At 44.3% G+C, this 25,542-nt stretch overlaps 1 protein-coding gene across 4 annotated transcripts in view; it reads right to left on the bottom strand.

Moving 5' to 3' along the window:
- The window catches only part of cluha (clustered mitochondria (cluA/CLU1) homolog a), an 86,789-nt gene that overhangs the window by 43,240 nt on the left and 18,007 nt on the right, over positions 1 to 25,542 (bottom strand). For all 4 annotated transcript variants that reach the window (XM_072589854.1, XM_072589851.1, XM_072589852.1 and 1 more), the window contains exons 2-6: positions 18,677 to 18,867; positions 12,299 to 12,470; positions 6,104 to 6,247; positions 3,049 to 3,176; positions 1,771 to 1,925 (exon numbers count right to left, since the gene is read on the bottom strand). In XM_072589854.1, the coding sequence (XP_072445955.1) occupies positions 1,771 to 1,925; positions 3,049 to 3,176; positions 6,104 to 6,247; positions 12,299 to 12,470; positions 18,677 to 18,867 (790 nt within the window). The remainder of the gene's footprint in view (positions 1 to 1,770; positions 1,926 to 3,048; positions 3,177 to 6,103; positions 6,248 to 12,298; positions 12,471 to 18,676; positions 18,868 to 25,542) is intronic.

Here is a 25,542-nt window from a genome sequence, read left to right as displayed (position 1 = left end):
ATTCCAGCCTCGGGCGACTGTCTGTGTGGAGTTTGCACATTCTCCCAGCGTCTGCATGGCTTTCCTCCCACAGTCCAAAAATGTGCAGGTTGGTGAACTGGCCATGCTAAATTGCCCATAGTGTCAGAGAGGTGTGGGTCAGGGGAAATGTAGAGTAATGGAGTTGGGGATTGGGTCTGGGTGGGTGGAGCATCAGGGTGGACTTGTTGGGCCAAAGGGCCTGTTTCCACAATGTAGATGTGCTGCAAAATAAAAGGTCCCAGTACTGATCTCTGCATAACACCATGGGAAGTACTCCTGAGACTGCTACCCTAGAGGTCATATAATTTAGTTTGGTGGGGGTGGGGGTGGGGGTGGGGGTGGGGGTGGTTGGAGGCAGATACCTCTACGGAAAAAGTGACAAAGGGAATACACCAAGTACATGGAAGTCCTGACAGGGCCGTTCTTCTGCTATTCCCAACCCGTGGCTTTGAGATGATTTGGAGCTGATGTTAGCTACGAGTGTTACATTGGATTGAGTTTATTGTCACGTGTACCGAGGCACAGTGAAAAGCTTTGTCTTGTGAGCAATACAGGCAGATCACAGGCAGATCACAGAGTTAAAGAGTTAAGTAGCATAGATAAGTAAATAATAGGTAAACAGCGGCAAAAACAAAAACACAGGTACAGGAGAATGTTAAGAGTTTGAGAGTCCATTCAATATTAACAACAGTAGGGTAGAAACTGTTTTGAAACTGGCTGGTGCATGTTCAGGCTTCTGTATCTTCTCCCTGATGGTACAGGTTGTAGAAAAACATTGCCAGGGTGGGATGGATCTTTGAGAATGCTGGTGGCCTTTCCTTGACAGCGGGCCTGGTAGATGGATTCTATAGATGGGAGGTTGGCCTTTGTGATTGCCCAGGCCGAGTTCACCACTCTCTGTAACCGTCTCCGATCTTGAATGGTACAGTCGCCATCCCGAGTAGTGATACATTGTTACACTGAGTGAAGCTGCAACAGTCCAGGAGTCAGGAGTACATAGAACATAGAACATTACAGCGCAGTACAGGCCCTTCGGCCCTCGATGTTGCGCCGATCAAAGCCCACCTAACCTACACTAACCCACTATCCTCCATATACCTATCCAATGCCCGCTTAAATACCCATAAAGAGGGAGAGTCCACTACTGCTACTGGCAGGGCATTCCATGAACTTACGACTCGCTGAGTGAAGAACCTACCCCTAACATCAGTCCTATATCTACCCCCCCTTAATTTAAAGCTATGCCCCCTTGTAATAGCTGAGAAGTGCAGCGATCTTTGCTGATCAGGCATTGCTGCACTCACTACATCTGTCATTGACAAAGTCTCTATAAGCTGCACAAATCATTACCTTGTCCTTAAGGACAAGGGATAACTCACCAACCGGGAATTTATTCCCATTTTGCAGCCAGTTAAAAATCAACACATGCAAAGTTTTCCACCCACTAAGCATCTGCAATTGCCCTGTTCAATCACAGCCTAACTGGGAAGCACAGGTTAAAGCAGTCCCTGGCCTGCTAGTTCCAGTCAGGAGCTTTTCTTACAAGCAAGGTGCCTGGTTTACATCATATCCATCATGCGCCAAGTTACAAAGTTGACCTTGTGTAACTGTGGGGATGTCCCCAGCAGAAATCAAAGACATTTCCCTTTCTCCCCGAAACATAACAGGAAGAGAGAAAAGAAAATCAATCCACACAGAAGGAATAAGACACCCCAGAAGCACAAGCAGACACACCAAAAAAAAACTTACTGATTTACGTAGAACCCTCGGGTTGAAGCAGTGATACTGACATGCCGATCCTCCATGGTAACCACATACAGGTACATCAGATCACCGTGCATCTTACGGTTACCTGGTGGAGGATTCCAGCCACTCATAGTTAACACTTTCAGGCACTGCAGAGGCTGCAGAAAGGGAGAAAAGCCAATTAAAAATCACAATTCTTATACAGCTATGCAATTTAACACATTTACACAGCACCTAATGACAAACCTTTGTAACAAGGTTATAGGGAAGCATTAACTGGACAATTATTGAAACTTAGTAATATGTTGGAATAATGATTTAACATTTTGTAATACAGAATTGTCACATGCAACATGGAGTATCAAAAATTGCCACAGCACCAAACATTCCTAAGCAAAGACAAAGACATCATCTGTGACCACAGTGCATTCATCATCTCTACACCAACTGGTATAGTCAACCCACCATCCTCAGCCCCATTACCCAGATTTATGGCACTGGCCACAGATGACCCAACCCAGTCAAAATATAGCAAAAGGAATCTGCACAAGATCTTCTCTTCTCAGGAATTACTTCTAGATAGATTTTGACAGCCAATTTTGGATAAAGCACCATTTCCTCCAGGAAGCTATTTTCAAGACTGAAGCAAGTGTGTCCTCTTGCCACCCAGATCTGATTATCAATTCCACTCTTTACCCTCATCTATGACCTCAGGGATTTTTGCCGACTCTTAGCCTCAGCACACCCTGTTTGACCTAGGGCTCAGCTTTCAATCCCAGTACAAAGATATTCCAACCCAACCCCATCCCATGCACCACACACGTCCCTCATTCAGCTTCCTTCTGCTGAACCTCTCAATGTCTTTGTCAGCTTCAGACTTGATTGTTCCAACGTTGTCCCCTGGGCCAACCATCCATCAGGGGACTCTCAGCGAACTCCAACCTTGAAGGCCGTTGATAACCAGGAAGAGAATGCTTCAGCCTATGCTGTCCCATCATTCCTTACTCTAAAAGCAACACTTCAATTCGCCCATGGTCAATTATGAAGTAGATCCTTTGCTGTGTGTGCAAATACCATTAGAACCTGCACCAGTGGACAGAATGGCTCACCCTCACTTTAATTACACAGATCACAAATACAACTTAAAGACAAATAAACAGTTTTGCGCCACATCATTAATCTGAAATATTCACCCTGATTCTCTCTGTTGTGCAACCTGCTGCAGCATTTGCATTTCAACCTCGTGTTTCTAGTATCTGTAACATTTTGCTTTTGTTGTACCTTTGCATCCTTGGTCTGAGGCTGGAGAAAGAGCAAAGGGCGCTCCTTGCTGCCAGGGAGGATATGCTCAGGGGGCGTGCAGTCAATTTGCTCCAACTCAGAGCCTTTCCTCTTGCGCTTGCCAGTCTCTGAAAACAAAATGTTTCAAAATTACAAGAGAAACCAGTGACGCGATTCCTTCCCACCAGCAACTACATTCCTCATTTTATTCAGTGCCACCTCTGCCCACAGTTGACAAAGCACAGTAGAATAAAACTGATGGATTAGTTAATAATGGATTAGATTTATTTTATGTTATCGAAAAACTCATTGTCAAAAGCATCCCCAGAACAAGCACTTTATTCCACAACTTTATTTGAAGTTGTGACTTCTGTCCCTCACTGCCTTTTGAAACTTCAGCTCCTGTCACAGCTGTCAAACACCAGCTACAGAAATAAAACATCTGTCTTTGGTTTTAAGCAGCTGAACGTTGCAGGGCTGGTCTGCCTCCCCCCAGCCCCACATCAAATCACGGTCAACAGTTCAGGCTGCAGTAAAATTTTTTAAAAAGTGGTCCCTTCATACTTCAGCAGGAGTTCTATCATGAGAATTTAATCAAATAAAAAACACTCCAATTTTGTCCATTCCTGAAGGTGTTGCTCAATTGCATCACCACAAACATCACTTTCTGGCATCTTCCATTATTTTTGTGAAAACTATTGGCAATAATAGGAATAGGCAACCCATTCCCTGATGTTTGCACACACTTCCAGTACAAAACACTAATGTGCCACTCAGACCCGGGATAAGGAGAAATCAAGAAAGGCAGTGGTGTTACGGTATTGTCACTGGACAGACAATCCAGACTCTCAGGCTGATGTTCTAGGGACACGGGTTCAAATCCCACCAAAGGCAGATGGTGAAGTTTGAATTGAAGAAAATCTGTTGTTGATTGACATAAAAACTCAACTGGTTCCCTAACCACCTTTAGGTGAGGAAATCTGCCCTTCTTACTTGGTCTGGCTGTCATGTGACCCCAGACACACAGCAATATGGCTGACTCTTAATGCCCTCTGGGTAATTAAGGATGGTCAAAAAAAATGCTGGTCTAGCCAGCGATGGTCACATCCTGTGAATGAATAAAAATAAATTACTCAGAGGGTTGAGAGCCTTTGGAATTCTCTACCACAGAAGAACAGGGAAATACAGTACATTTAAGGTAAAGATTGATAGATTTCCAATTCTGTTGGGATGAGGGGAGTAAATGACTTTGAAGTGTTCGCTCAGCCAGGATCGTATTGAACAGCAGAGCAGCTAGACAAGCTGACAGTAAGTAGTAAGGAGCAGCACAGCAGCAGTAATCTGGACTGGCCTTCAGAGATGGCCCAATTGGCAGGACATGTGCCAGAGTCATTAATTTCCAGGTTCAGGGCATGAGCTGATGCTCCAGCACAGTACTGAGGGAGAGCTGGAAAGCTGAAGATGCCATCTTCTGGCTCAGATGTTAAACGGAGATCCTGTTCCCCTCTCAGATGGATGTTCAAGAGATCCCCGGCACTAATTCCAAGAGTAGAAATGATTACCAGTGCCCTGGCTAATGTTCATTCCCTCAATCAAAATGACGTAAAAAAAAATCAACAGATTACTCAGTCATTCCCACAATGTCATTCATGAAGGTGTGCACAACATGGCTGCTGCATTTCCAATGTTACAAACAGTGACAGCAGTGCGGAAGTACTGTTCCGGGTGTAAAGCACAGACATCCAGCAGCCATGAAACATGCTGCATTGATCTCTGTCTCTCTGTCTCTCTGTCTCTCTGTCTCACAGCAGGGCAGAGGCTACCTTCAGTGTTCTTTGGTGCCAGAAAACAGACTCAACATAGATCCATATTTTTTTCCCCATTTGTTATCAGCTAAATTAACTCATTCATTCACATAGGAGAGAGTTGAATACTTGATAAAGTAAAAATCTAATTCTGCAACTGTAAGAATTATGCAATTTTATTTGGAATATACAGTGGGAAAACAGATGCTCGGGTATGGCTGTTTGAAGAAAATGCAACGGTTTGTCTATCGCAACTCTTAAGGATTAAGAAGTGGAACAGTTTGGTGCTCACTTATCGGTTACACAAGATCAGGAGGCTTATGGAGATACTGAATTTGATATTTTTGAGAGATAAGCAGGCACCAGGTGCCTTTGGGCTGAAAACACTGCTGGTGACAGCTTTGGATGGGCTTTCCTTTGCTTGCATGAGAGAGAGAGAGAGAGAGAATGTGTGTGTTTGGATTTAATGGGGATATATATACTTTAAGTTTGTATATTAGTAGTTAAAAAGTTTTTCCATTCATTTATGTTAATGAAGTGGCTCTTTTAACCAGTTTTGTTTACTTGTTTATTGATGCAACCTGGAGAGAGCTTATCTATCTTTAGACTGTGGTTAAAAGGCAGGCAAATTAACCATCCAGGAGTCTTTCAATTCATCATTTACATCTTTGTAACAGCTCGTGGAATAGGGGGCTTGATGACTATCACCAGAATTCCTCCAGTATGGAAGCAAGCCATTCCACCCATCAAGTCCAACACCGACCCTCTAAAGAGCATCCCACCCAGATCCACCCGCCTATCCTATCCCCATAACACCTCATTTCCCTTGGTTAATCATCAAACCTGCACATGCTTAGACAGTGGGAGGAAATCCACTCAGATATGGGGAGAATGTGCAAACTCCATGTGGACATTTGCCCAAGGGTGGAATCAAACCTGGGTCCCTGGTACTGTGAGGAGCAGTGCTAACCACTGAGCGGCCTTCTAAGGCAGTTTTCTACTAGGGTTAGGAGACAACACTGTCACCCTCTCTGGAAAACATGCCAATAGGAAGGCACTTCAATCTGGGTCACTGGTAACTTCCAGAGAATGCAAACAAAATTACAAAAAAGGACAGTTTATAAATCAAAGGCAACATGCAACTTCACACTAGGATCTGAATTTCTCCACTCTTGTGGCAGCTTTTAGGGAATAGACACATTTCCTTCATTATCTCATATGTACACGTCACTGTGCAGTTCTCTTCTTACCTCCCAGATCTCCTTCAGTGAACAAACTCAGAAACGACAAAGAATTGCAGTCGATACCATTGTAGGAATCAGAGGGATCCAAGCTCTTCAGCAGGTCTCGGATGTGCCGCACGTGTATCCGGGCTTCACGGACAGTGTAAGGCTCTTTGGGAAGACACAAAGAAAGCTATTCACTTGTTGCAATTAAGCGCATTTTAAAATACTGCTGGAGCAAAGCTATTATAGGATGGGAAAGGCCATTCAGCCCATCTTTCCTTAACAATCCAGTTGCCATCACAATGCAGTATCTGACTGTTCCTTGAATGATGCCCAAACATTTTCTTTCACTACCTCAACTGGAAGTTCATTTTGCATGTTAATCGCTGTATGCAAAGCATAAAAAATTGCTGTTAAGCTGAAAGGGTATTCCTTTGTTCTGTCTTCAAGTTTGATTTGAAGGAATATTTTCCACAATTTTTAGATACATTTTAACGTGAGTTCAGCCATCTCCTTTCTGTGTTGAAACACACAAGTTTCTTTTGCCTTTTCTCAATTCCCCTGACACCTGGAGCAAATGCATGGACACTGTTCTTGGTGACCAGATCGGAATGCAGTGTTCAAAGTACAGACTGACTGAAGCACGAAAGGTCTGTAGTTTCCAATGATAAGTGTTGCCCATTTCCCTAGAAGGGCACTAGAGACGGTCTTCAGACTCCGTTCCTGATAACTAAAAATTTTCATCTGATCAAAATTTCTAAACAATTCACTCATGGGACATGAGCACTGCTAGCTGAGCCAGCATCTCATACCCGTTCCTAGTTGTCCTCAAGGAGATGGCAGTGAGCTGCCTTCGTGAACTATTGCAAGTCTTTTGTTGTAGACAGATCCACAACTTGGTTAGGGAGAGTTCAGGATTTTGACCCCGTGACAGTGAAGGAATAGTGATATATTTCAAGATGATGTGTGACCTGACAGGGGAAAATGTACAGGTTCCCATGTATCTGCTGACCTTGTCCTTTTCCATTGCAGAGGCTCGGAATTTGGAATCTGCTGGCTAAGGTGCCAAGTGAATTTCTGCGCGTACCTTGGAGAAGGTACACATTGCTCCGGAGTCAAAAAAAAAGTGTGGTGCTGGAAAAGCACAGCCAGCCAGGCAATATCTGAGGAGCAGGACAGTCAATTCCACATTCCTGATGAAGAGCTAGTGCTCAAAACATTGACTCTGCTGCTCCTCAGATGCTGCCTGACCGGTTGTGCTTTTCTAGCACATTCTTCAACTTTGACCTCCAGCATCTGCAGTCCTCACTTTCTCCACACTGCTCCTGGTGAAGGAAGTGATTGTTTGTGGATGTGATGCCAATCAAGTGAGCTGCTTTGTCCTGGAGGGTATTAAGGTTCTTAAGTGTGTTGGAGCTGCACCCCTCCCGGAACGCAGGGAACATTCCACCACACTCCTGACTTGTGCCTTGTAGATGGTGGACAGGCTTTGGAGATTCAGGAGATGAGTAACTCACTGCTTCTAGTCTCTTGTAGCCACTCTATTCACATGGCTAGTCCAGTTCTGTTTCTGGTAACCCCCCGGGATGTCGAGAGTTGGGGGATTCAGTGATGGTAATGTCACTGAATGTCAAAAGGGCAATGGTTAGATTCGCTCTTACTGGAGACATGTCTGGCACCCAAGTGACAAATGACACGTCAGCCCAAGCCTGGATACTGTCCAGATCTTGTTGCATTTGAACATCGGAGGAATCACAAATGGTGCTGCAAAATCATCCCACTTCTGACCTTATGATGTAGGGAAGGTCATTGGTGAAGCAGCTGAAGATGGTTGGGCCTAGGACACTACCCTGACTAACTCCTGCAGAGCTGTCCTAGAGCAGAGGTGACTGACCTCAAACAGTCACAACCATCCTCTCGCATGCCAGGTAAGACTCCAACCAATGGAGTTTTCCCCCGATCCTTAGCGATTATGAATAGCCTTAGCAAAACTGGAACATCTGAGCTTTTAGACTGTGCTCCATAGAGCTGTAGAGATCACGTATCAAGTTTAACACTGCCATTAAACATCCAGATATCTCAGACAGCTGACATTAAATTATCCTTAGCGTTATGTGCAAAATATATCCAGCAACAAACCTTGGGGCCCACAAATTTCAACAAATGACAAATCAAGAGCTGGGAAAAAGTCAAATGAATTGGATTAATTTTGTTAAAGCCTGCTGAGACAGCTGTAGTTGAGACAACCATTGGTGGGTGAAAGACCATATGCACAGCTAGGGAGTCGTTGGTATGGAGCTGGGAACTAAGATAAAATGGTAGGGTGGCACGATGGCTCAGTGATAGGCACTGCTGCCTCACAGTGCCAGGGACATGGGTTCATATCCAGCCTCTGCCAACTGTTTGCGTGGAGTTTGCACGTTCTCCCTGTGTCTGCATGGGTTTCCTCCAGGTGCTCTGCTTTCCTCCCACAGTCCAAAAATGTGCAGATTAGGTGAATTGGCCATGCTAAATTGCCCATAGTGTGTTCAGGGATGTGTAGGTTAGGTGCATTAGTCAGGGTAAATATAGGATAATAAGGGACGGGGTCTGGGTGGGTTTCTTTTTGGAGGGTTGGTGTGGACTTGTTAGGCCAAAGTGCCTGTTTCCACATTTGTAGGGGTTCTATGATTCTATGATAGAATTTTTCAGTACAGAAGGAGACCATTTGACCCAACAAGTCTGTACCAAAACAGCTACCCAGCCAGTCCCACTGTCCAGCCCTATATCCATCACTTTCAAATACACATTCAGGCAAGTTATTTGGGTGGAACTGAGAAATAAGAAAAAGGGATGATCACCTTATTGGGATTGTATTATAGACCCCCTAATAGTCAGAGGGAAATTGAGAAACAAATTTGTAAGGAGATCTCAGTTATCTATAAGAAAAATAGAGTGGTAATGATAGGTGATTTTAACTTTCCAAACAGACTGGGATTGCCATATAGTGTTAAGGGTTTAAATGGAGAGGAATTTGTTAAGCCAATGTACAAGAAAAGTTTCTGATTCAGTATGTGGATGTACTGACTAGAGAAGATGCAAACCTTAACCTCCTCTTGGGAGATAAGGCAGGGCAGGTGACTGAGGTGTCAGTGGGGGAACACTTTGGGGCCAGCGACCATAATTCTATTAGCTTAAAATAGTGATGGAAAAGGATAGACCAGATCTAAAAGTTGAAGTTCTAAATTGGAGAAAGGCCAATGTTGATAGTATTAGGCAAGAACTTTAAAAAGCTGATACGGGGCAGATGTTCGCAGTAAAAGGACAGCAAGAAAATGGGAAGTCTTCAGAAATGAGATAACGAGAATCCAGAGACTGTATAATCCTGTCAGGGTGAAAGGGAAGGCTGGTAGGTATAGGGAATGCTGGATGACTAAAGATATTGAGGGTTTGGTTAAGCAAAAGAAGGAAGCTTATGTCAGGTATAGACAGGATAGATCTAGTAAATCCTTAGAAGAGTATAAAGGTAGTAGGAGTATACTTAAGAGGGAAATCAGGAGGGCAAAAAGAGGACGTGAGATAGCTTTAGCGAATAGAATTAAGGAGAATCCAAGGGGTTTTTACAAATACAGTAAGGACAAATGGGTAACTAGGGAGAAAATAGGGCCCCTCAAAGATCAACAAGGTGGCCTTTGTGTGGAGCCGCAGGAGATTGGGGAAATACTAAACGAGTATTTTGCATCAGTATTTATTGTGGAAAAGGATATGGAAGATATAGAATGTAGGGAAATAGATGGTGACATCTTGGAAAATGTCCATATTACAGAGGAGGAAGTGCTGGATGTCTTGAAATGCATAAAAGTGGATAAATCCCCAGGACCTGATCAGGTGTATCCTAGAACTCTGTGGGAAGCTAGGGAAGTGATTGCTGGGCCTCTTGCTGAGATATTTATATCATTGATAGTCACAGGTGAGGTGCCGGAAGACTGGAGGTTGGCTAACTGTTTAGGTAGGGTGATAAGGACAAGCCAGGGAACTATAGACCAGTGAGCCAAACGCCGGTGCTGGGCAAGTTGTTGGAGAGAATCCTGAGGGACAGGATGCACATGTATTTGGAAAAGCAAGGACTGATTAGGGATAGTCAACATGGCTTTGTGCGTGGGAAATCATGTCTCACAAACTTGATTGTTACTTCTTCAAAAAACTCAAAGAGGACTGATGAGGGCAGAGCGGTAGATGTAATCTATATGGACTTGAGTAAGCCATTTGACAAGGTTCCCTATGGGAGACTGGTTAGCAAGGTTCGATCTCATTGTCTACAGGGTAAACTAGCCATTTGGATAAAGATCTGGCTTGAAGGTAGAAGACAGAGGGAGGTGGAAGAGAGTTGTTTTTCAGATTGGAGGCTTGTGACTAGTGGAGTGCCACAAGGATCAGTGCTGGGTCCACCAGTTTTTGTCACTTATATAAATGGTCTGGATATGAGCATAAAAGGTATAGTTAGCAAGTTTGCAGATGACACCAAAATTGGAAGTGTAGTGGACAGTGAAGTGGGCGGCACGGTGGCACAGTGGTTAGCACTGCTGCCTCACAGCGCCAGAGACCCGGGTTCAATTCCCGCCTCAGGCGACTGACTGTGTGGAGTTTGCACGTTCTCCCCGTGTCTGCGTGGGTTTCCTCCGGGTGCTCCGGTTTCCTCCCACAGTCCAAAGATGTGCAGGTCAGGTGAATTGGCCATGCTAAATTGACCGTAGCGTTAGGTAAGGGGTAGATGTAGATGTAGGGGTATGGGTGGGTTACGCTTCGGCGGGGCGGTGTGGACTTGTTGGGCCGAAGGGCCTGTTTCCACGCTGTAAGTAATCTAATCTAATCTAAGGTCACCTTGGATTACAATGGGATCTTGATCAGATGAGCCATTGGGCTGAGGAGTGGCAGATGGAGTTTAAATTTATATATATACGACGTGCTGCATTTTGGGAAAGTAAATCTTAGCATGACTTATACACTTAATGGTAAAATCCTAGTGAGTGTTGCTGAACAAAGATCTTGGAGTGCAGGTTCATAGCTCCTTGAAAGTAGAATCGCAGGTAGATAGGATAGTGAAGGCGGTGTTTGGTATGCTTTCCTTTATTGGTCAGAGTACAGGAGTTGGGAGGTCATGATGCGGCTGTACTGGACATTGGTTAGGCCACTTCTGGAATATTGTGGCCAATTCTGGTCTCCTGATCGGAAGGATGTTGTGAAACCTGAAAGGGTTCAGCAAAAATTTATAAGGATATTGCCAGGGTTGGAAGATTTGAGCTACAGGGAGAGGTTGAACAGGCTCGGACTGTTTTCCCTGGAGCGTCAGAGGCTGAGACGTGATCTTATAGAGGTTTATAAAACCATGAGAGGCATGGATTGGGTAAATAGACAAGGTCCTTTCCTGGGGTGTGGGAGTCCAGAACTAGAGAGCATAGGTTTAGGGTGAGGGGGAAATAGATATAAAAGAGACCTAAGGGGCAGGTTTTTCACACAGAGGGTGGTACGTGTATGGAATGAGCTGCCAGAGGAAGTGGTGGAGGCTGGTACAATTACAACATTTAAGAAGCATCTGGATGGGTATATGAATAGGAATGGTTTGGAGGGATATGGGCCGGGTATTGGCAGGTGGGACTAGATTGGGTTGGGATATCTGGTTGGCATGGACAGGTTGGACGAAGGGTCTGTTTCCGTGCTGTACATCTCTAGGACTCTATGACATATCCGGCTCTAGTGAGAAACTTCCAATGCAATCCACCTCTACCACTCTCTCAGGCAGTGCATTCCAAATCCTAACAACTCTCTGTGTAAAGAAGTTTCTCCTCAGATGATCAAGTAATGGTTCAGTAGGCCACGGCCCATTGGTAGTCAAATGAACAGCAGAGAAAGAGAACAACAGACCATGGCTATTTTCTCTTTCAACGTGATTGATCTCAGAGCACTCATTAATGACTGGTTGAAGGCACAGTGGGCTCACAAGGTCTGGCTCATCTACCACCTGGAACTACATTCACACCTGTGTATTCCCACCCACAAAACAATTAATACAGACCAGGGCTCCTGGAACAGGACACAAAAGGTTGTTAATGTAAAATACATCAGGAAACAGTGATTCAAGTCATACAAAGTATGGATTTTTTTTAAAAATCCCTAAGATAAAAGAAACATGGAAGTCACACAGCCCACTGCCCAACTCTAAAGTGGGAGACAGTACAATACCTTCAACTACTTTCAGATTGGAACCTTCCTGCAGGCCTTCGATGGATTTCAGTTCAGAGAAGTTGTCCAGAACATTTCCATCCAGCTGTAGAGAGAAGCAGGTGCGATGGCATGTGTCCTCTCTATCCATTAGGACCTGATGGATCTCCTGCACCATTTCCTGTGGAGAAACCTAGGACCAGAAAGGCACACACATTAGCAACAACGAAATGAACCTATACCATGTTAACACGGTCAAACATTCCCAGACCCTTCACAGGAGTAAAACATAACATTGAAAATGCATGGAGGTATCAGGATAGCTTGACCAAAGAGATACTTAATGATAAGCGATTTAAAAAAGGAGAGACAAGGCGAGAGGTCGAGGGAGGGAATTTCAAAGCTTAGAGTTCAGGCAGTGGAGGGCATGCTGCTGAATGAACAGCAATGGAAATTACAGATAGACAAGAGTCAAAACTGGCAGAGATCCAGGAAGGTCTCAAACAGCAAGGGGCAGCACGGTGGCTCAGCGGTTAGCACTGCTGCCTCACAGCACTAGGGACCCAGGTTCAATTCCAGCCTTAGGCAACCGTCTGTGTGGAGTTTGCACATTCTCCCAGTGTCTGTGTGGGTTTTCTCCAGGTGCTCCAGTTTCCTCCCACAATCCAAAGGATATGCAGATTAGGTAATTGGCCATGCTAAGTTGCCCACAGTGTTCAGGGATGTGTAGATTAGATGCATTAATCTAGGATAAATGTAAGGTAGTAGTGGAAGGGTTTGGGTGGAATACTCTTCGGACTTGTTGGGCTGAAGGGTCTATTTCCACATTGTAGAAATTCTATAATGATACCAACTAGCAGCAAGAGGAGGAGTGGCCTTTCAGGCCCTCGAACCTAGTCCATGGTTTAACAGGATTGTGGTTCATCCGATTGGGGACCCAACTCCACATTCCCTCCCAATCCCCAATAGCCTCAGACTCCTTTCAAGGCAGAAATTCCCAGCAGTACCCCTACTCCCCATTCCTCTCAGCAATATCAGGCTGGAAAATCCTGGGAACCTGGTCCAGCTGCTAACAACACAGGAGGCTTCATGTCTAGACCATTTGCAATCACCTTGAATTAACTCTACTGCAGTTTCCTGGTAAGCCAAAGGCAAGAAGAAGCCAGAGAATAAACTGTATTGATTTAGTCCAAACGGTCAACGAATCCCTTTTGGGTCAGCTCTGGATGAGTCAGTTTTTAAGATCACAGAAGCTGAATTCATTCCCGATATTTGTTGGAAGAGTTTATCTGTCACAAGGGTGGACAGGAATGTTCAGTGAGCCATCACGAATGCTAGCACTCACTAGCTGAAAGCGAAAACCACCAATGTGGATCCAGCCCCGGCCAGCTCAAACCTTGCTGGGATATAGATCACCTTCAGTTTAAACCTCCCCGTGGTTGTACAAACACTCGGGTAAAAGTGCTGCTTGGATCAGGGGTGTGGAGGTGAATCCCTGAGCACTCGCGTGAGCAAGAAAGGAAGAACTGGGGTGTGCGTGTGTGGGGGTAAATTAAAACGTGCAACACGCAGCAGCAGAAATATCTACTTTTGTATAGAACACTGAGATCGTCACCCTGTGCCAAGTTAAAAAGAAACAATAAAAAGATTTTCATTCATCTAACCCCTTTCAGAAGCATTTGAAACCAATGAACCACACAGCCTTGACGCAGTCATTGTTGTAATGCAAGAAATGCAGCAGTGTGTGCATAGCAAGATCCCACACACAGCAGCGCGAGCATGGGCAGATAAATCGGTTTTCGGGATCCCGTCCGAGGGGTGAGAATTGGCCAGGACATCAGGACTAACGTCTGTAGTTCTTTACATAGCGGGTGTGTGTGTCTGCGTGTGTCTGCGTGTGTCTGTGTGTGTCTGTGTAAGTAATAGTCACCGATGCAGCATTCTCTCAGGTTCTGAGCTGGAGTATCAACCTCTATGTTGTTCTGAGGTTTCTATAAAGGGGACTTGAACCCAGAACTTTGCAACTCAAGAATTAAGATCTCAAACCACTGATTGACACCTGAGTTCAGCTGATCCCAATAAACGCGTGTTGCAACTGGCCTCAGTGACCCTGGATTACAGAGGGAGGAGTTTATAAAGAGGAAGAAAGAAAATGTGGGGGATTAAAAAGTCGCTCCTCTGTCTTGTCTCTGATGCCTTTTGCAGTCAAATAGTCCAGCAAAGATTCAACATCGAAGCTTCATTCACAAGCTGCACACAGGGCAGTAAATCAGCAAGGTATTGTGCCTGATACAAACACAGAATGCAGGAGGAACTCAGCAGGTCTGGCAACATCTGTGGAGAGAGAAACGAGTTACCATTGAGTCAAGTACAACACTCGTTCAGAGCTGGAAGAGGTTCAGGAATGTGCTTTCAGGAAACGATGGATCAAATTCCTACCACACAAAAAAAAGGACAGACTCGAAAACTCTTTAAATAAAATCTTTATGGGATTTTATAGTTTCAGTGCTTAGGCAGTTTGTTTTTAGAGGATAGAAAGATTGAGAAGTTCTTTTTTCATCTTGGTCATTTCATGCCATTGGCAAAGCACTTGGGAACGATGCAACGTCATGACATAGTTTCAGGAAGTACATCAGCAACATCTGTTGTGCTGATTCTCTGCAGGTCCCTCCAGGGAAACACCAAACAGAAAACCCTCTGTGAAACCACAAACCGCAGCCAAGTCGCAACACAACTCGGTGTCACCCATCAACTGACGACCCACTCTCAAACACCACTTTTAGAAATCTGGCCCCGTTAAGAGTGCCCTGATGTTTTGGTGGGCAAATGGGAATAAATTCTACAGTAAACAAGGGCCAAAAACACACACCGATATTTCATATTCTCAGGGCTTCCCGAAGTGCTTCATGATTCCTTCTTTGTGGAACTAGAGTCGCTTGTTTTGAGGTAAATGCAGCACCACTTTGCATGACCTTGTTGTGTTCAGAAAGATGGATGATCAGATAATCGCAGCAATTCAAGGAGAAACAAACACTGTGAGGGACAGCAACAAATGTTTACTGACTGAAGCAGGGCCTTGGCTTTTGATACTGCAGCCTAGAACGAAGATCAGACATGGGTGTGATAATCCCCACAGTCAAACAGCCAGCTGATATGTCACGTGACTAAAGTACTGGAAAGCTACCAGATTGGTCAAATTAAGAGCAGAGGAAGGAGGGGTACAGTGGGGGAAATCAAGGATGAAAATATAAATCAAAACCTATTTAAATACTTGCAGCCTTGGTGCAATTCATCACCAGGAGCTAGGCATTTATTCATAGGAAATAGCTTTGACCTTCACTCTGCATTACTAACTCGTCCAAATCACGTCACTAACTACGCAATGTGAAGGTCAAAATTACTTGTACAGAAGATGGAGATTTAGATCTCAATCCATCTCACAGAAAAAGTACAGAATTCCCCTGAGACAAGTGACATTATGGCACAATCACAGCCAATTTTACTATTTTCTCCTTTCCTCTTGTATTTTACCCAATTGCAGCTTACAGTCATCTATAGATCTTCACTATAAATCAAGTGCACCACAATCGAGCAATTTTTACACAATATCCACACTGGGGACTGCTTCACTGTGGGTCATTGAAATTGGTATTTCCCCCTCACTAGCCCCTGAACACTGAGACAAATTGTTAACAGCCAACCCAGCAGGGAGAGGGAGCTAATTCTGTACAGGAAAACACTCGGAGCTCAGGACCCACTTCACTCCCAGGAATCTAACTGAGACAGGAATCTTTACAAGGTGTGAGATATTGCAACTAATGAAGCAAAGAGGAGCAATGCGCATCACTCAGAAAGTGACAACAATTAATACATGAAAATGCAATAGCCAACTTTAGGAATCGCCTCATCCATAATTCTAACATCAATTCCTTCAAACCAATTAGTTCCACTCCACGATTTCTTGCACCCAGCCTTGCAAATGTTGTCTTCTCACATATATCTCCAATTTCCTTTTACAGGTCATTGTTGTAGCTGCTTCAGCCATCCTCTCAGGCACTGCATTCCAGATCATTATAACTTGCTACATTTAAATAATCTCTGCACTTCCTAAAATATTCCTCTCCCCTCCCAGAACAATCTGAAATGTGGCCTCTAGCTATTGACCCCCTTGCCAGTGGAAACAACTTTTACCCATTTACTCAACAAACCCCTGTGCAATTTTGAACACCTCTGATAAATCTCTTCTTAAATATCTCTGCTCCAAGAAGGTCAATTTCAACTTCTTCCAGATTCTCCAGCAGCTTAATATGAGATAGTGATTGTAATCGGTCTCATGTTAACTTCCTGCTCCTCACTGCACTCAACTCTTCAGAGCTGGGTGGATTATACACTGACCTGCAGCCAGAGTAATTGATAGCACAGCCTCAATCGAAAGTTGCAGCCACTGCGAAAAGGATGCCCTTTGAATGACTATTGATATAAAAGCTGGCCGATGTTGAAGCACCTTTTCCAGCACCTGAGAATTGGAGCAAAGGATTTCAAAGCCCTCCAAGCCACATACCATCCCGATATACAGGTATGTCACGGGGCAATATCCTGGAATTCCCTCCCTAAGAACGAGGGAGGTTGAGCTATAGTACACGGACCGCAGTGGTTCAAGAAGGCAGCTCACCACCACCTTCTCAAGAACAACGAGGGACAGGCAATAAATGCAGGCCCAGGCAGCGACACCAGTGAAGAAATGAAATAGCAGTTGCGTAAGTACACAGTCAACTAGTCATTCTTCAACATACACACCCATCACATCAAAAAAGGCGTCTTTTTGATTTAGGGCAATGCCAACAAAGAACTACTCCAGTATCAGACAAGATTGGCTACCAGGTCATTAAAATAAATCGAATGCAACTAATATTTTAGCTTTAAACCCAAACCTAGTAGAGGTGGATTTGAAAGGGTCAGGGGTTCTGTACCAATGCTTTTCAAGCAACAATGTCAACGTTATAATGTGGTTAAACCTTTTTTCTTAATTGGTTCACTGGGCAGATTCCAGGGCTGAGGGGTCCTGTTATGAGGAAAGATGAAGCAGGTTGGGTAGTTGTAGTTGGGTAGATACTCTTTGGGGTCGAGGAAGGATGAGACAAGATCTTGTTGAAACACTCAAGATTCTGAGGGACCTCATCAAGGCAGATGTAGAGAGAACGTTTCCTCTCATGGGGGAGAATCGAGAAGTTTAAAGGTAAGGGGTTTTCAACTAAAGATGGAGAAAAGCAGTAACTTCTTCTCTCAGAGGTTCAGAGAACAATGAAGGCTTGGCCAATAAACTTATTGAGGGCTGGGTTGCACAGATTCCTGATTATTGGGTTGCACAAGGGATTTGAGGGCTCTGGGGAAAGATAGGAAAGTGGGTGTGGGCCACAAACAGTTCGGCCACAATCTTATTGAACAGCAAAGCAGGCTTAATGGGCTGAATGGCCTTCACTTGCCACGATTTCTTATGACTTATTGGACACCTTTCTGAACTAGGACCAGAAGTTATTAAGTCTCCAGAAAAAAGGTTTAGTAATTATCTGAAAAGTTCCTCAGTATAATAGCTGTGTGGATGTCATCAGTCAGAACGGGATTGAGAAGGGAGTAGGAACCCACTATAAAGATGTTTGGAATGACACCTATTTGGTTACAGATTCTGACATTTGGTATGCATTCCCAGGATTTTCCTTTCAGATTTCCATACTTAGGTTTTTTTTTAAAAACCAGCCTAAAACTTTCTCCTTTCTATCAGAAAGATGTTGTGAAACTTGAAAGGGTTCAGAAAAGATTTACATGGATGTTGCCAGGGTTGGAGGATTTGAGCTATAGGGAGAGGCTGAACAGGCTGGGGTTGTTTTCCCTGGAGCGTCGGAGGCTGAGGGGTGACCTTATAGAGGTTTACAAAATTTTGAGGGGCATGGATAGGGTAAATAGGCAAAGTCTTTTCCCTGGGGTCAGGGAGTCCAGAACTTGAGGGTATAGGTTTAGGGTGAGAGGGGAAAGATATAAAAGAGACCTAAGGGGCAACTTTTTCCACGCAGAGGGTTGTGCGTGTATGGAATGCTGCCAGAGGAAGTGGTGGAGGCTGGTACAATTGCAACATTTAAGAGGCATTTGGATGGGTATATGAATAGGAAGGGTTTGGAGGGATATGGGCCGGGTGCTGGCAGGTGGGACTAGATCGGGTTGGGATATCTGGTCGGCATGGATGGGTTGGACCGAAGGGTCTGTTTCCGTGCTGTACATCTCTATGACTCGATGACTATGACAGCTAAATGGTAACGGCACATGGAGTAACAATTTTGTACATAAAATCCAAGCCGCTTCCTCAATGGCAGTTGAACTCCAAGTATGAACTATTACCACACTGACCTGCAGATCAAACGGTTCTATCCCCGGGACATGTATCTTGACAGTGAAACCAGTGTCCTGGATGACTATTACTTCTTGCTCATTCCCGTCATCAACGCTAGGCTCACCATCTTCTTTCTCTTTGTGGTTTTCCACCTCAGAAAGTTTGTGTCCATCATCTCCATTGACCAATGGCATGCCTGATGGGTGGGCTGCAAGAAAACCACAAGAGATGAATTTGAAACAATTCCCTCAGCATTTCCTGTAACCAAATGAGATACTCAAGTCTAGCAACCAAAACATTGTTGACAGTATTAGAGAGAAAATAAATCTCGCACCAACACAGTAAGAGGCCAGTAATAGACTTGGGGTTCCACGAATGTTTCAATACAGGAAGTGCCCCAATCGTAGGCAGAAAGGCCATTCCTAAGATGCAAAGCAGTGATACAAACAAGTACGCTTACTTGGCTGAGGAGCACCATAAAAAGTTGGGTACCAATCGCCTCTTATGAAATGACTAGGAGAAATATCAACTTGAACATTGAACACAGTCAAAAACTGGTTCTTGAAGGCAACAGCTTCCGACGAGCAAAGTGAAAATGATGGATGCTAATCCAGCTCAAAATTATATTACAGAGATTGAGCAACAAAAATAACCTCTCGACACTATAAACATTATTTAACAAGGCTGAAGGAAATTAATGTGCGAAATTCCAACTTTAGCTGCCTGGCTGATTTAATCAAGTAAACATGTAGCTTAAGGAACTGTACTGTGCTGAAATAGCTCAGTTCAGCTGGAGAGCACACTGGGATGATGCAGTAATTTGCTGAGTATGATAGAAACTGGTGGGAAACCAAGCTTCCTGTTCCTACCTATAATCCAGCCTCACCCTCCAACACTCCCATCACACAGGGGAAAAGTGCAAAGACCTGATATCAGCCAACAAAAAGCTGAGCTGCAGCAGCTAGTTTCTTCTATAGGAAACCAAACTGATCAGTGTCCACACTCTACAGACCTCAGAATGGGTGAAGTATCAAAGATCAGCCGGGACCCAGGTAACTCTATCCCAGCAGGAGTTAAACACATACAAGGGGCAAAGTAAACCTACATTGTAGTGGGCCAAGACTTTCACCAATTCCTTTCAAGGTCAAATTATTGTAAAAAATTTACAGTAGGGGGATAATACTCCACTTAAAGGGCTATAGCAGCATTTATTTTCATTGAAAAACAGAAGATTAAAATTGAATAGCAATTGGAGGCGGCATGGTGGCTCAGTGCTGCCTCACGGTGCCAGGGACACAGGTTTGATTCCAGCCTGTGTGGAGTTTGAACATTCTCCCAGTGTTTGAACATTCTCCCAGTGTCTGCGTGAGTTAGGTGGATTGGCCATGCTAAATTACCCAGGATGATGTGCAGGTTGGGTGGATCAGCTATGGGAAATGCAGAGTTTCAGGGACCGGGTGGGTTCTAGCAAATCCATGTTAACGAAATGCACATTAATATACTTCTTTCAGACAAATAACACACCCGTTTATTAACATATTTACAAGGTTGTACGACGCATCACATAGATGCTGGAACACGACCTGGCTGATTTTGTAGATGTGATCTCAGCGTAACGTACAGGATGGCAGCAATATTCCAACTCGTGCAAGGGATTAGAGTGATTGGAGAAAGATAGTCCATCCTCAAAATAATCCCCAAAACAGGTTTCAAAAAAAATTGCAAATCATTCATACTGATCTTTTTAAAATTTGCAGAGGACTGTTTAGCAGACTGGAGGCCTGTGACCAGCGGTGGGCCACAAGGATTGGTGCTGGGTCCATTGTGGTCACCATTCATATAAACGATTTGAATAAGAATATAGGAGGCATGGTTAACAAGTCTGCAGATGACACCAAGCTTGGGAACGTAGTGGGTAAAAACAATGACTGCAGATGCTGGAAACCAGATTCTGGATTAGTGGTGCTGGAAAAGCACAGCAGTTCAGGCAGCATCCGAGGAGCAGGAAAATCGACGTTTCGGGCAAAAGCCCTTCATCAGGAAGGACAGTGAAGACTGTTATCTAAAAGCAAACTGGATAGCCAGTTTTGAGAAGATTTGTAGCTCAGGGTGAGGTTCTGGATGTAGGTTTGCTTGCTGAGCTGGAAGGTTCCATTTCAGACATTTCTTCACTATACTAGGTAACACCTTCAGTGAGCCTCTGAATGAAGCACTGATGGCGTACCCTGCTTTCTGTTTATATGTTTTGAGTTTCCTAGGGTTGGTGATGTCATTTCCTGCAGTAACATCATTTGCTATGGTGATGCCATCTCCTGTTCTTTTTTTCCTCAGGGGGTGGTAAATGGGATCCAAGTCAATGTGCTTGTGATAGAGTTCTGGTTGGAATGCCATGCTTCTAGGAATTCTCATGCGTGTCTGTTTGGCTTGTCCTAGGATGGACGTGTTGACTCAGTCAAAGTGGTGTCCTTCCTCACAATACTAGTGAGAGCGGGTGATGTCATTTTGTGGCTAGTTGATGTTCATGTATCCTGGTGGCTAGTTTTCGGTCTGGTTGTCCAATGTAGTAAAACAGGATATTGATCAATTGGGTCAAGAAAGGCAGATGATGTTTAATTTAGAGAAATGCAAGGTGTTGCATTTTGGTAAGACAAATCAGGGCAGCACTTACACAGTTAATGGTAGGCCCTGGGGAGAGTGTTGTCGAACAAAGAGACCTAAGGATGCAGGTACACAGTTCCTTGAAAGTGGTATCATAGCTGGACAGGGTGGTGAAGGCAGCATTTGGCACAGTTGTCTTCATTGGTCAGTGCATTGAGTACAGGAGTTGGGACATCACGTTAGGGCTGTACAAGACATTGGTAAGGCCACATAGGGAATACTGTGTACAATTCTGGTCACCCTGCTACAGGAAAGATGTTATTGACCTGGAGATATATAAAAGATATTAAAAGAATGTTACCAAAGACTGGAGGGTCTGAGTTATAAAGGAGAGGCTGGATATGTTTAGGACTTTTGTCCTGGATGGAGTTTGAGGGGTGACCTTATAGATGTTTATAAAATCATGAGTAGCATAGAGAAGGCAAATAGCCAAGGTCTTTTATTCCAGGGTGGGGGAGTTCAAAAATATAGGGCAGAGGTTTAAGGTGAGAGGAGAAAGATATAAGAGAGACCTAAGGGGCAACTTTTTCACGCAGAGGGTGGTGCATGTATGGAATGAGCTGCCAGAGGAAGTGGTGGAGGCTGATACAATTACAACATTTAAAAGGCATCTGGATGGGTATATGAATAGGAAGGGTTTAGAGAGATATGGGCCAAACGCAGGCAACTGGGACTAATTAAGTTTAGGAAACTGGTGGGCTTGGACGAGTTGGACCGAAGGGTCTGTTTCTATGTTGTATGATTCTGTTATTGAGACAGGAGTGACCTAGCATGGCAACATTAATCCCCCATCCTTATTTGGTGCTGCCCTGCCAGGAGACATCAACCAGAGAATCAGTACTTAGACTAGAGTTAGAGACAGATAAATTGCAGATGCTGGAATCCAAAGTGGACAGGCAGGAGGCTGGAAGAACACAGCATCTAGGTCAGCCTCAGGGGAGGTGGAGAAGTCAATGTTTCAGGTGTAACCCTTCATTAGGACTGGGGGTGGGTGTGAGGGGAGCTGCAGATAAAGGGGGAGGCAGGGGCAGGGTGGTGAAGTGGGGATAGATGAAGACAGGTAGAGGGTATGACCTGGTTGGTCAATGGGAGGAATGAATCTGGTTGGTGGCAGGGAGCAGTGGAAGGGAGGGGGGAGGTGCTGGGAAGGGAGTCGGGGGATGGGGAGGGAGGTTATTTCAAATTAGAGAATTCAAATGTTGAGTCCTCTGGGCTCAACTACAATTGGCAGGGTCCTTTCTTGTGAACAAATTGTAAGCCCCCCCAAAAATATGGCTCAGTACTAACACATAAATTGATTAGATTTCAGAAGTAATGTTAAATCAAGGCCCAACCTGAAAACAAAAGCAAAATATTGTGGATGCTGGAAATCTGAAGTCTTTAAAAGAAGTGGTGAAAATATTCAGCAGGTATGCAGAGGAACAGAGTTAATATTTCAGGTGATGACCTATGGAAACAGAACACAGAAAGATCCCACAGCGGCACACCTTCCTTCAGGAGCACAGACCAACACTTCCGGATCAACCCAACCAACATCTCCACAATCAGGCCAACTGCTTGGTCCTATCTTTGCTGTTTGTCTTTTCTTGCTCTTAATCTAGTGCTTGCAAAATGCTAGGGGACATCTAAAGGCAGATTTAAGATGCAAACTCTATTTATTGTAAGTGTGTCTACAAGCCTCACTGTTTGTTACTTCCACAAGTTCAAACAACAATCGAAGTAATAAAAGCAGGCGATGACATGAAAATACAGGACCTCATCAGCAAGACTCAAGATTAATTTACAACTGGGACATTTTGGGAATACCATGAAACCCAAGGGGATTGTTCAAGTTTTTTGTGATTCAAGTTACCAACGATTTAAATTATGATTGAATTTGCACCGGTTAGGAAGTGTTTATAGCTATCTGTGCACATGTATATAAGATGGTAGTCATTGATGCTATACCCAAAAACTTGGGAATGGGATCTGTGTACAAAATTGTCACATTCTGAATCAATGATGAATGTAAGTCAGTAATAGTAATAACTTCAGAGGATCACTCAGAATCAGTGGTCAGAAAATCTGTGTGCCAACATCTAACACACCCGTCATTACTCTGCCCGTCCAAAAATTGCCATCTGACAATCTGATGACCAATCTCACATTTTAATGTCAGAGTAGGAGATGAAAAAGAGGTAATTTGCTCTGCTGACCTGCAGGAAATTGGATGTCCCAAGGCTACGGTGGGATGCCTCTGACTTACAGGTAGATTGTAAGAAAATTGCATTATCAGCTCCTATTATTCAGAGCCATTTCCATGGCCAATCCCTTGCCATTCAGAGCCATTTGCCTCATCATCCCCTATTCAGAAATCAATAAGAGCATTACAGTTGGAATGTAACTACTCCCCTACAGTTACAAAAAGTACAATTCACGCTAGATCTGAGCACTAAAGGATGATTTGCATTACATTGTTTCTGAAGATGATGTGATCACTACATTCTGTTTTGAGTGGCATGTGACTGTGGGGGAAATGGCTGGGGGTTGTTTTGTGGGCATTACTGACTGATGTAAATATTTTGTATAAAGGATGGAGTGTTTCCTTTGTTCAGAGAGCTTTTGACACGACCCTGTAAACTCTGCGAAATGGGTGTTAAAAATTCCACCAGAAAGTTTGCACTGTACTGTGCTTAATAAAATTTGGTTGTTGTTCACAGAAGTTGGTGTGTTGCAGTTGCATCAAGTGTGCAAGGACCTCAGGAAAAAAGAACACTACGATTCAGAGTAAATTTACATTGTCATCTCCTACAATTCAGAATTCAGGAAGATCATTACAGATAAAATTCTGACCACACCTTGCAGTTAAAAAAAATATTTACACCAGATCTTGCCACTAAGGAATGATCTACATCACATTGTTTGTGAAGTGTTAAGGGTTCCACTAAAGCTTGTACTTGCTCAATAAATGTTGGCATCTGCAGTTGCATCAAGTGTGTAAGAATTGCAAGAAAAAGAACCTAACTATCCCAGGAGGAATGAGCAAGAGTATATTCCACCCTTTGACATAAGAGTCTGAGATACACAAGAGCTGGCGTAGGAAGGCTAGGCAGCTGCTGCCTACGACTGGCTACTTCTGCAGAGCAACTACTGCTTAAGACGGAGGCGTGAGGGCACCATTTCAAAGAGCTCCAGTGTTTTACACATTTTTCGATTAATATTTTGCTGCTCTATTCTTCCTGGAACAATGTCAACAGGAGCTATGACGAAAAATGTGTGCGTAGGGTTCAAAAGACATTTTTTTAAGGGGGGGGGGCACTGTTTCAGTGTTGGCAGAGGAAAGGGGTAAACTCAGCCCTCCAGGGGTTAAAATGTGCCACACTAGTGCAAGAAAATAATTAAAAGCTGTCAAACTTCACACTGAATAATTGGTCATGGCCAGTGCTACTGCTGCCAACTAACTTCCAACTGCCACAGCTGCACAATTAATATAATGAGAAGGCTTGTCTCGACAAAGAGGGGATGCTTTCTTTGCTTTTCCTCTCTCCTCCCACCTTCTTCACATCGAGCCGACGCTGAACGGAAAAGCCTCTTTCTCCTCCTCCTCTTCCTGAGATTTCCATGTTGACCGACCCCTCCTACAGCCTCATAATCCTCCCAAGTACAAGTGTGGCCCAAGGAACCTGTGGGGTGCAGGGCAGGCAATGTCCCAGCAATATTTCGAGCTGGCAGCCCTCCCTGGCCTTTCAACTCACTCACGGCTCTTTCCAGAGTGAAATCCGCATGCTTTCTCCCAGCCCCTGAATGCTCAGGGCACGGACTCTCAATGGTGGCTATCAGCAATTCAGAGGGAACTTGCTTCAATGAAGCTGACCCAGTGCCACCATCTTTTATTTGATGGTCCCAATGGCCTTTGCAAACTGACTCAACATCACAGTGGCCATCAAGCACTCCAGCTTTAAAGGAAAAACGTTCACTACCTTTCTGCTCGGAGTCACACTCCTGGCTGTGACTCACTAATTCGCCTGGTGAATCAGAGCCAGTATCTTCCTCTGCTGCATCTGTTACGTCAGCTAATTCCACTGGAGACTCTGCACAATATAATCTGCTGCCTGCATGGCGATCAGAGTCCTCTAACTTTCCATGAGCAGGCCAAACTCGACGTGGGCAGCCATGAACCTTCATCTGTTTTACCATTACTTCAAGGGCACAGGGAAGGTCGTCAGATGTAGGAGACCTAGGCCCC

The sequence above is a fragment of the Chiloscyllium punctatum genome, chromosome 19, assembly GCF_047496795.1.
Source record: "Chiloscyllium punctatum isolate Juve2018m chromosome 19, sChiPun1.3, whole genome shotgun sequence".
In the NCBI taxonomy this organism is placed as follows: Eukaryota; Metazoa; Chordata; class Chondrichthyes; order Orectolobiformes; family Hemiscylliidae; genus Chiloscyllium; species Chiloscyllium punctatum.
The sequence above is the reverse complement of the archived record's forward strand: the minus strand, read 5'-3'. Positions and strand labels throughout refer to the sequence as shown.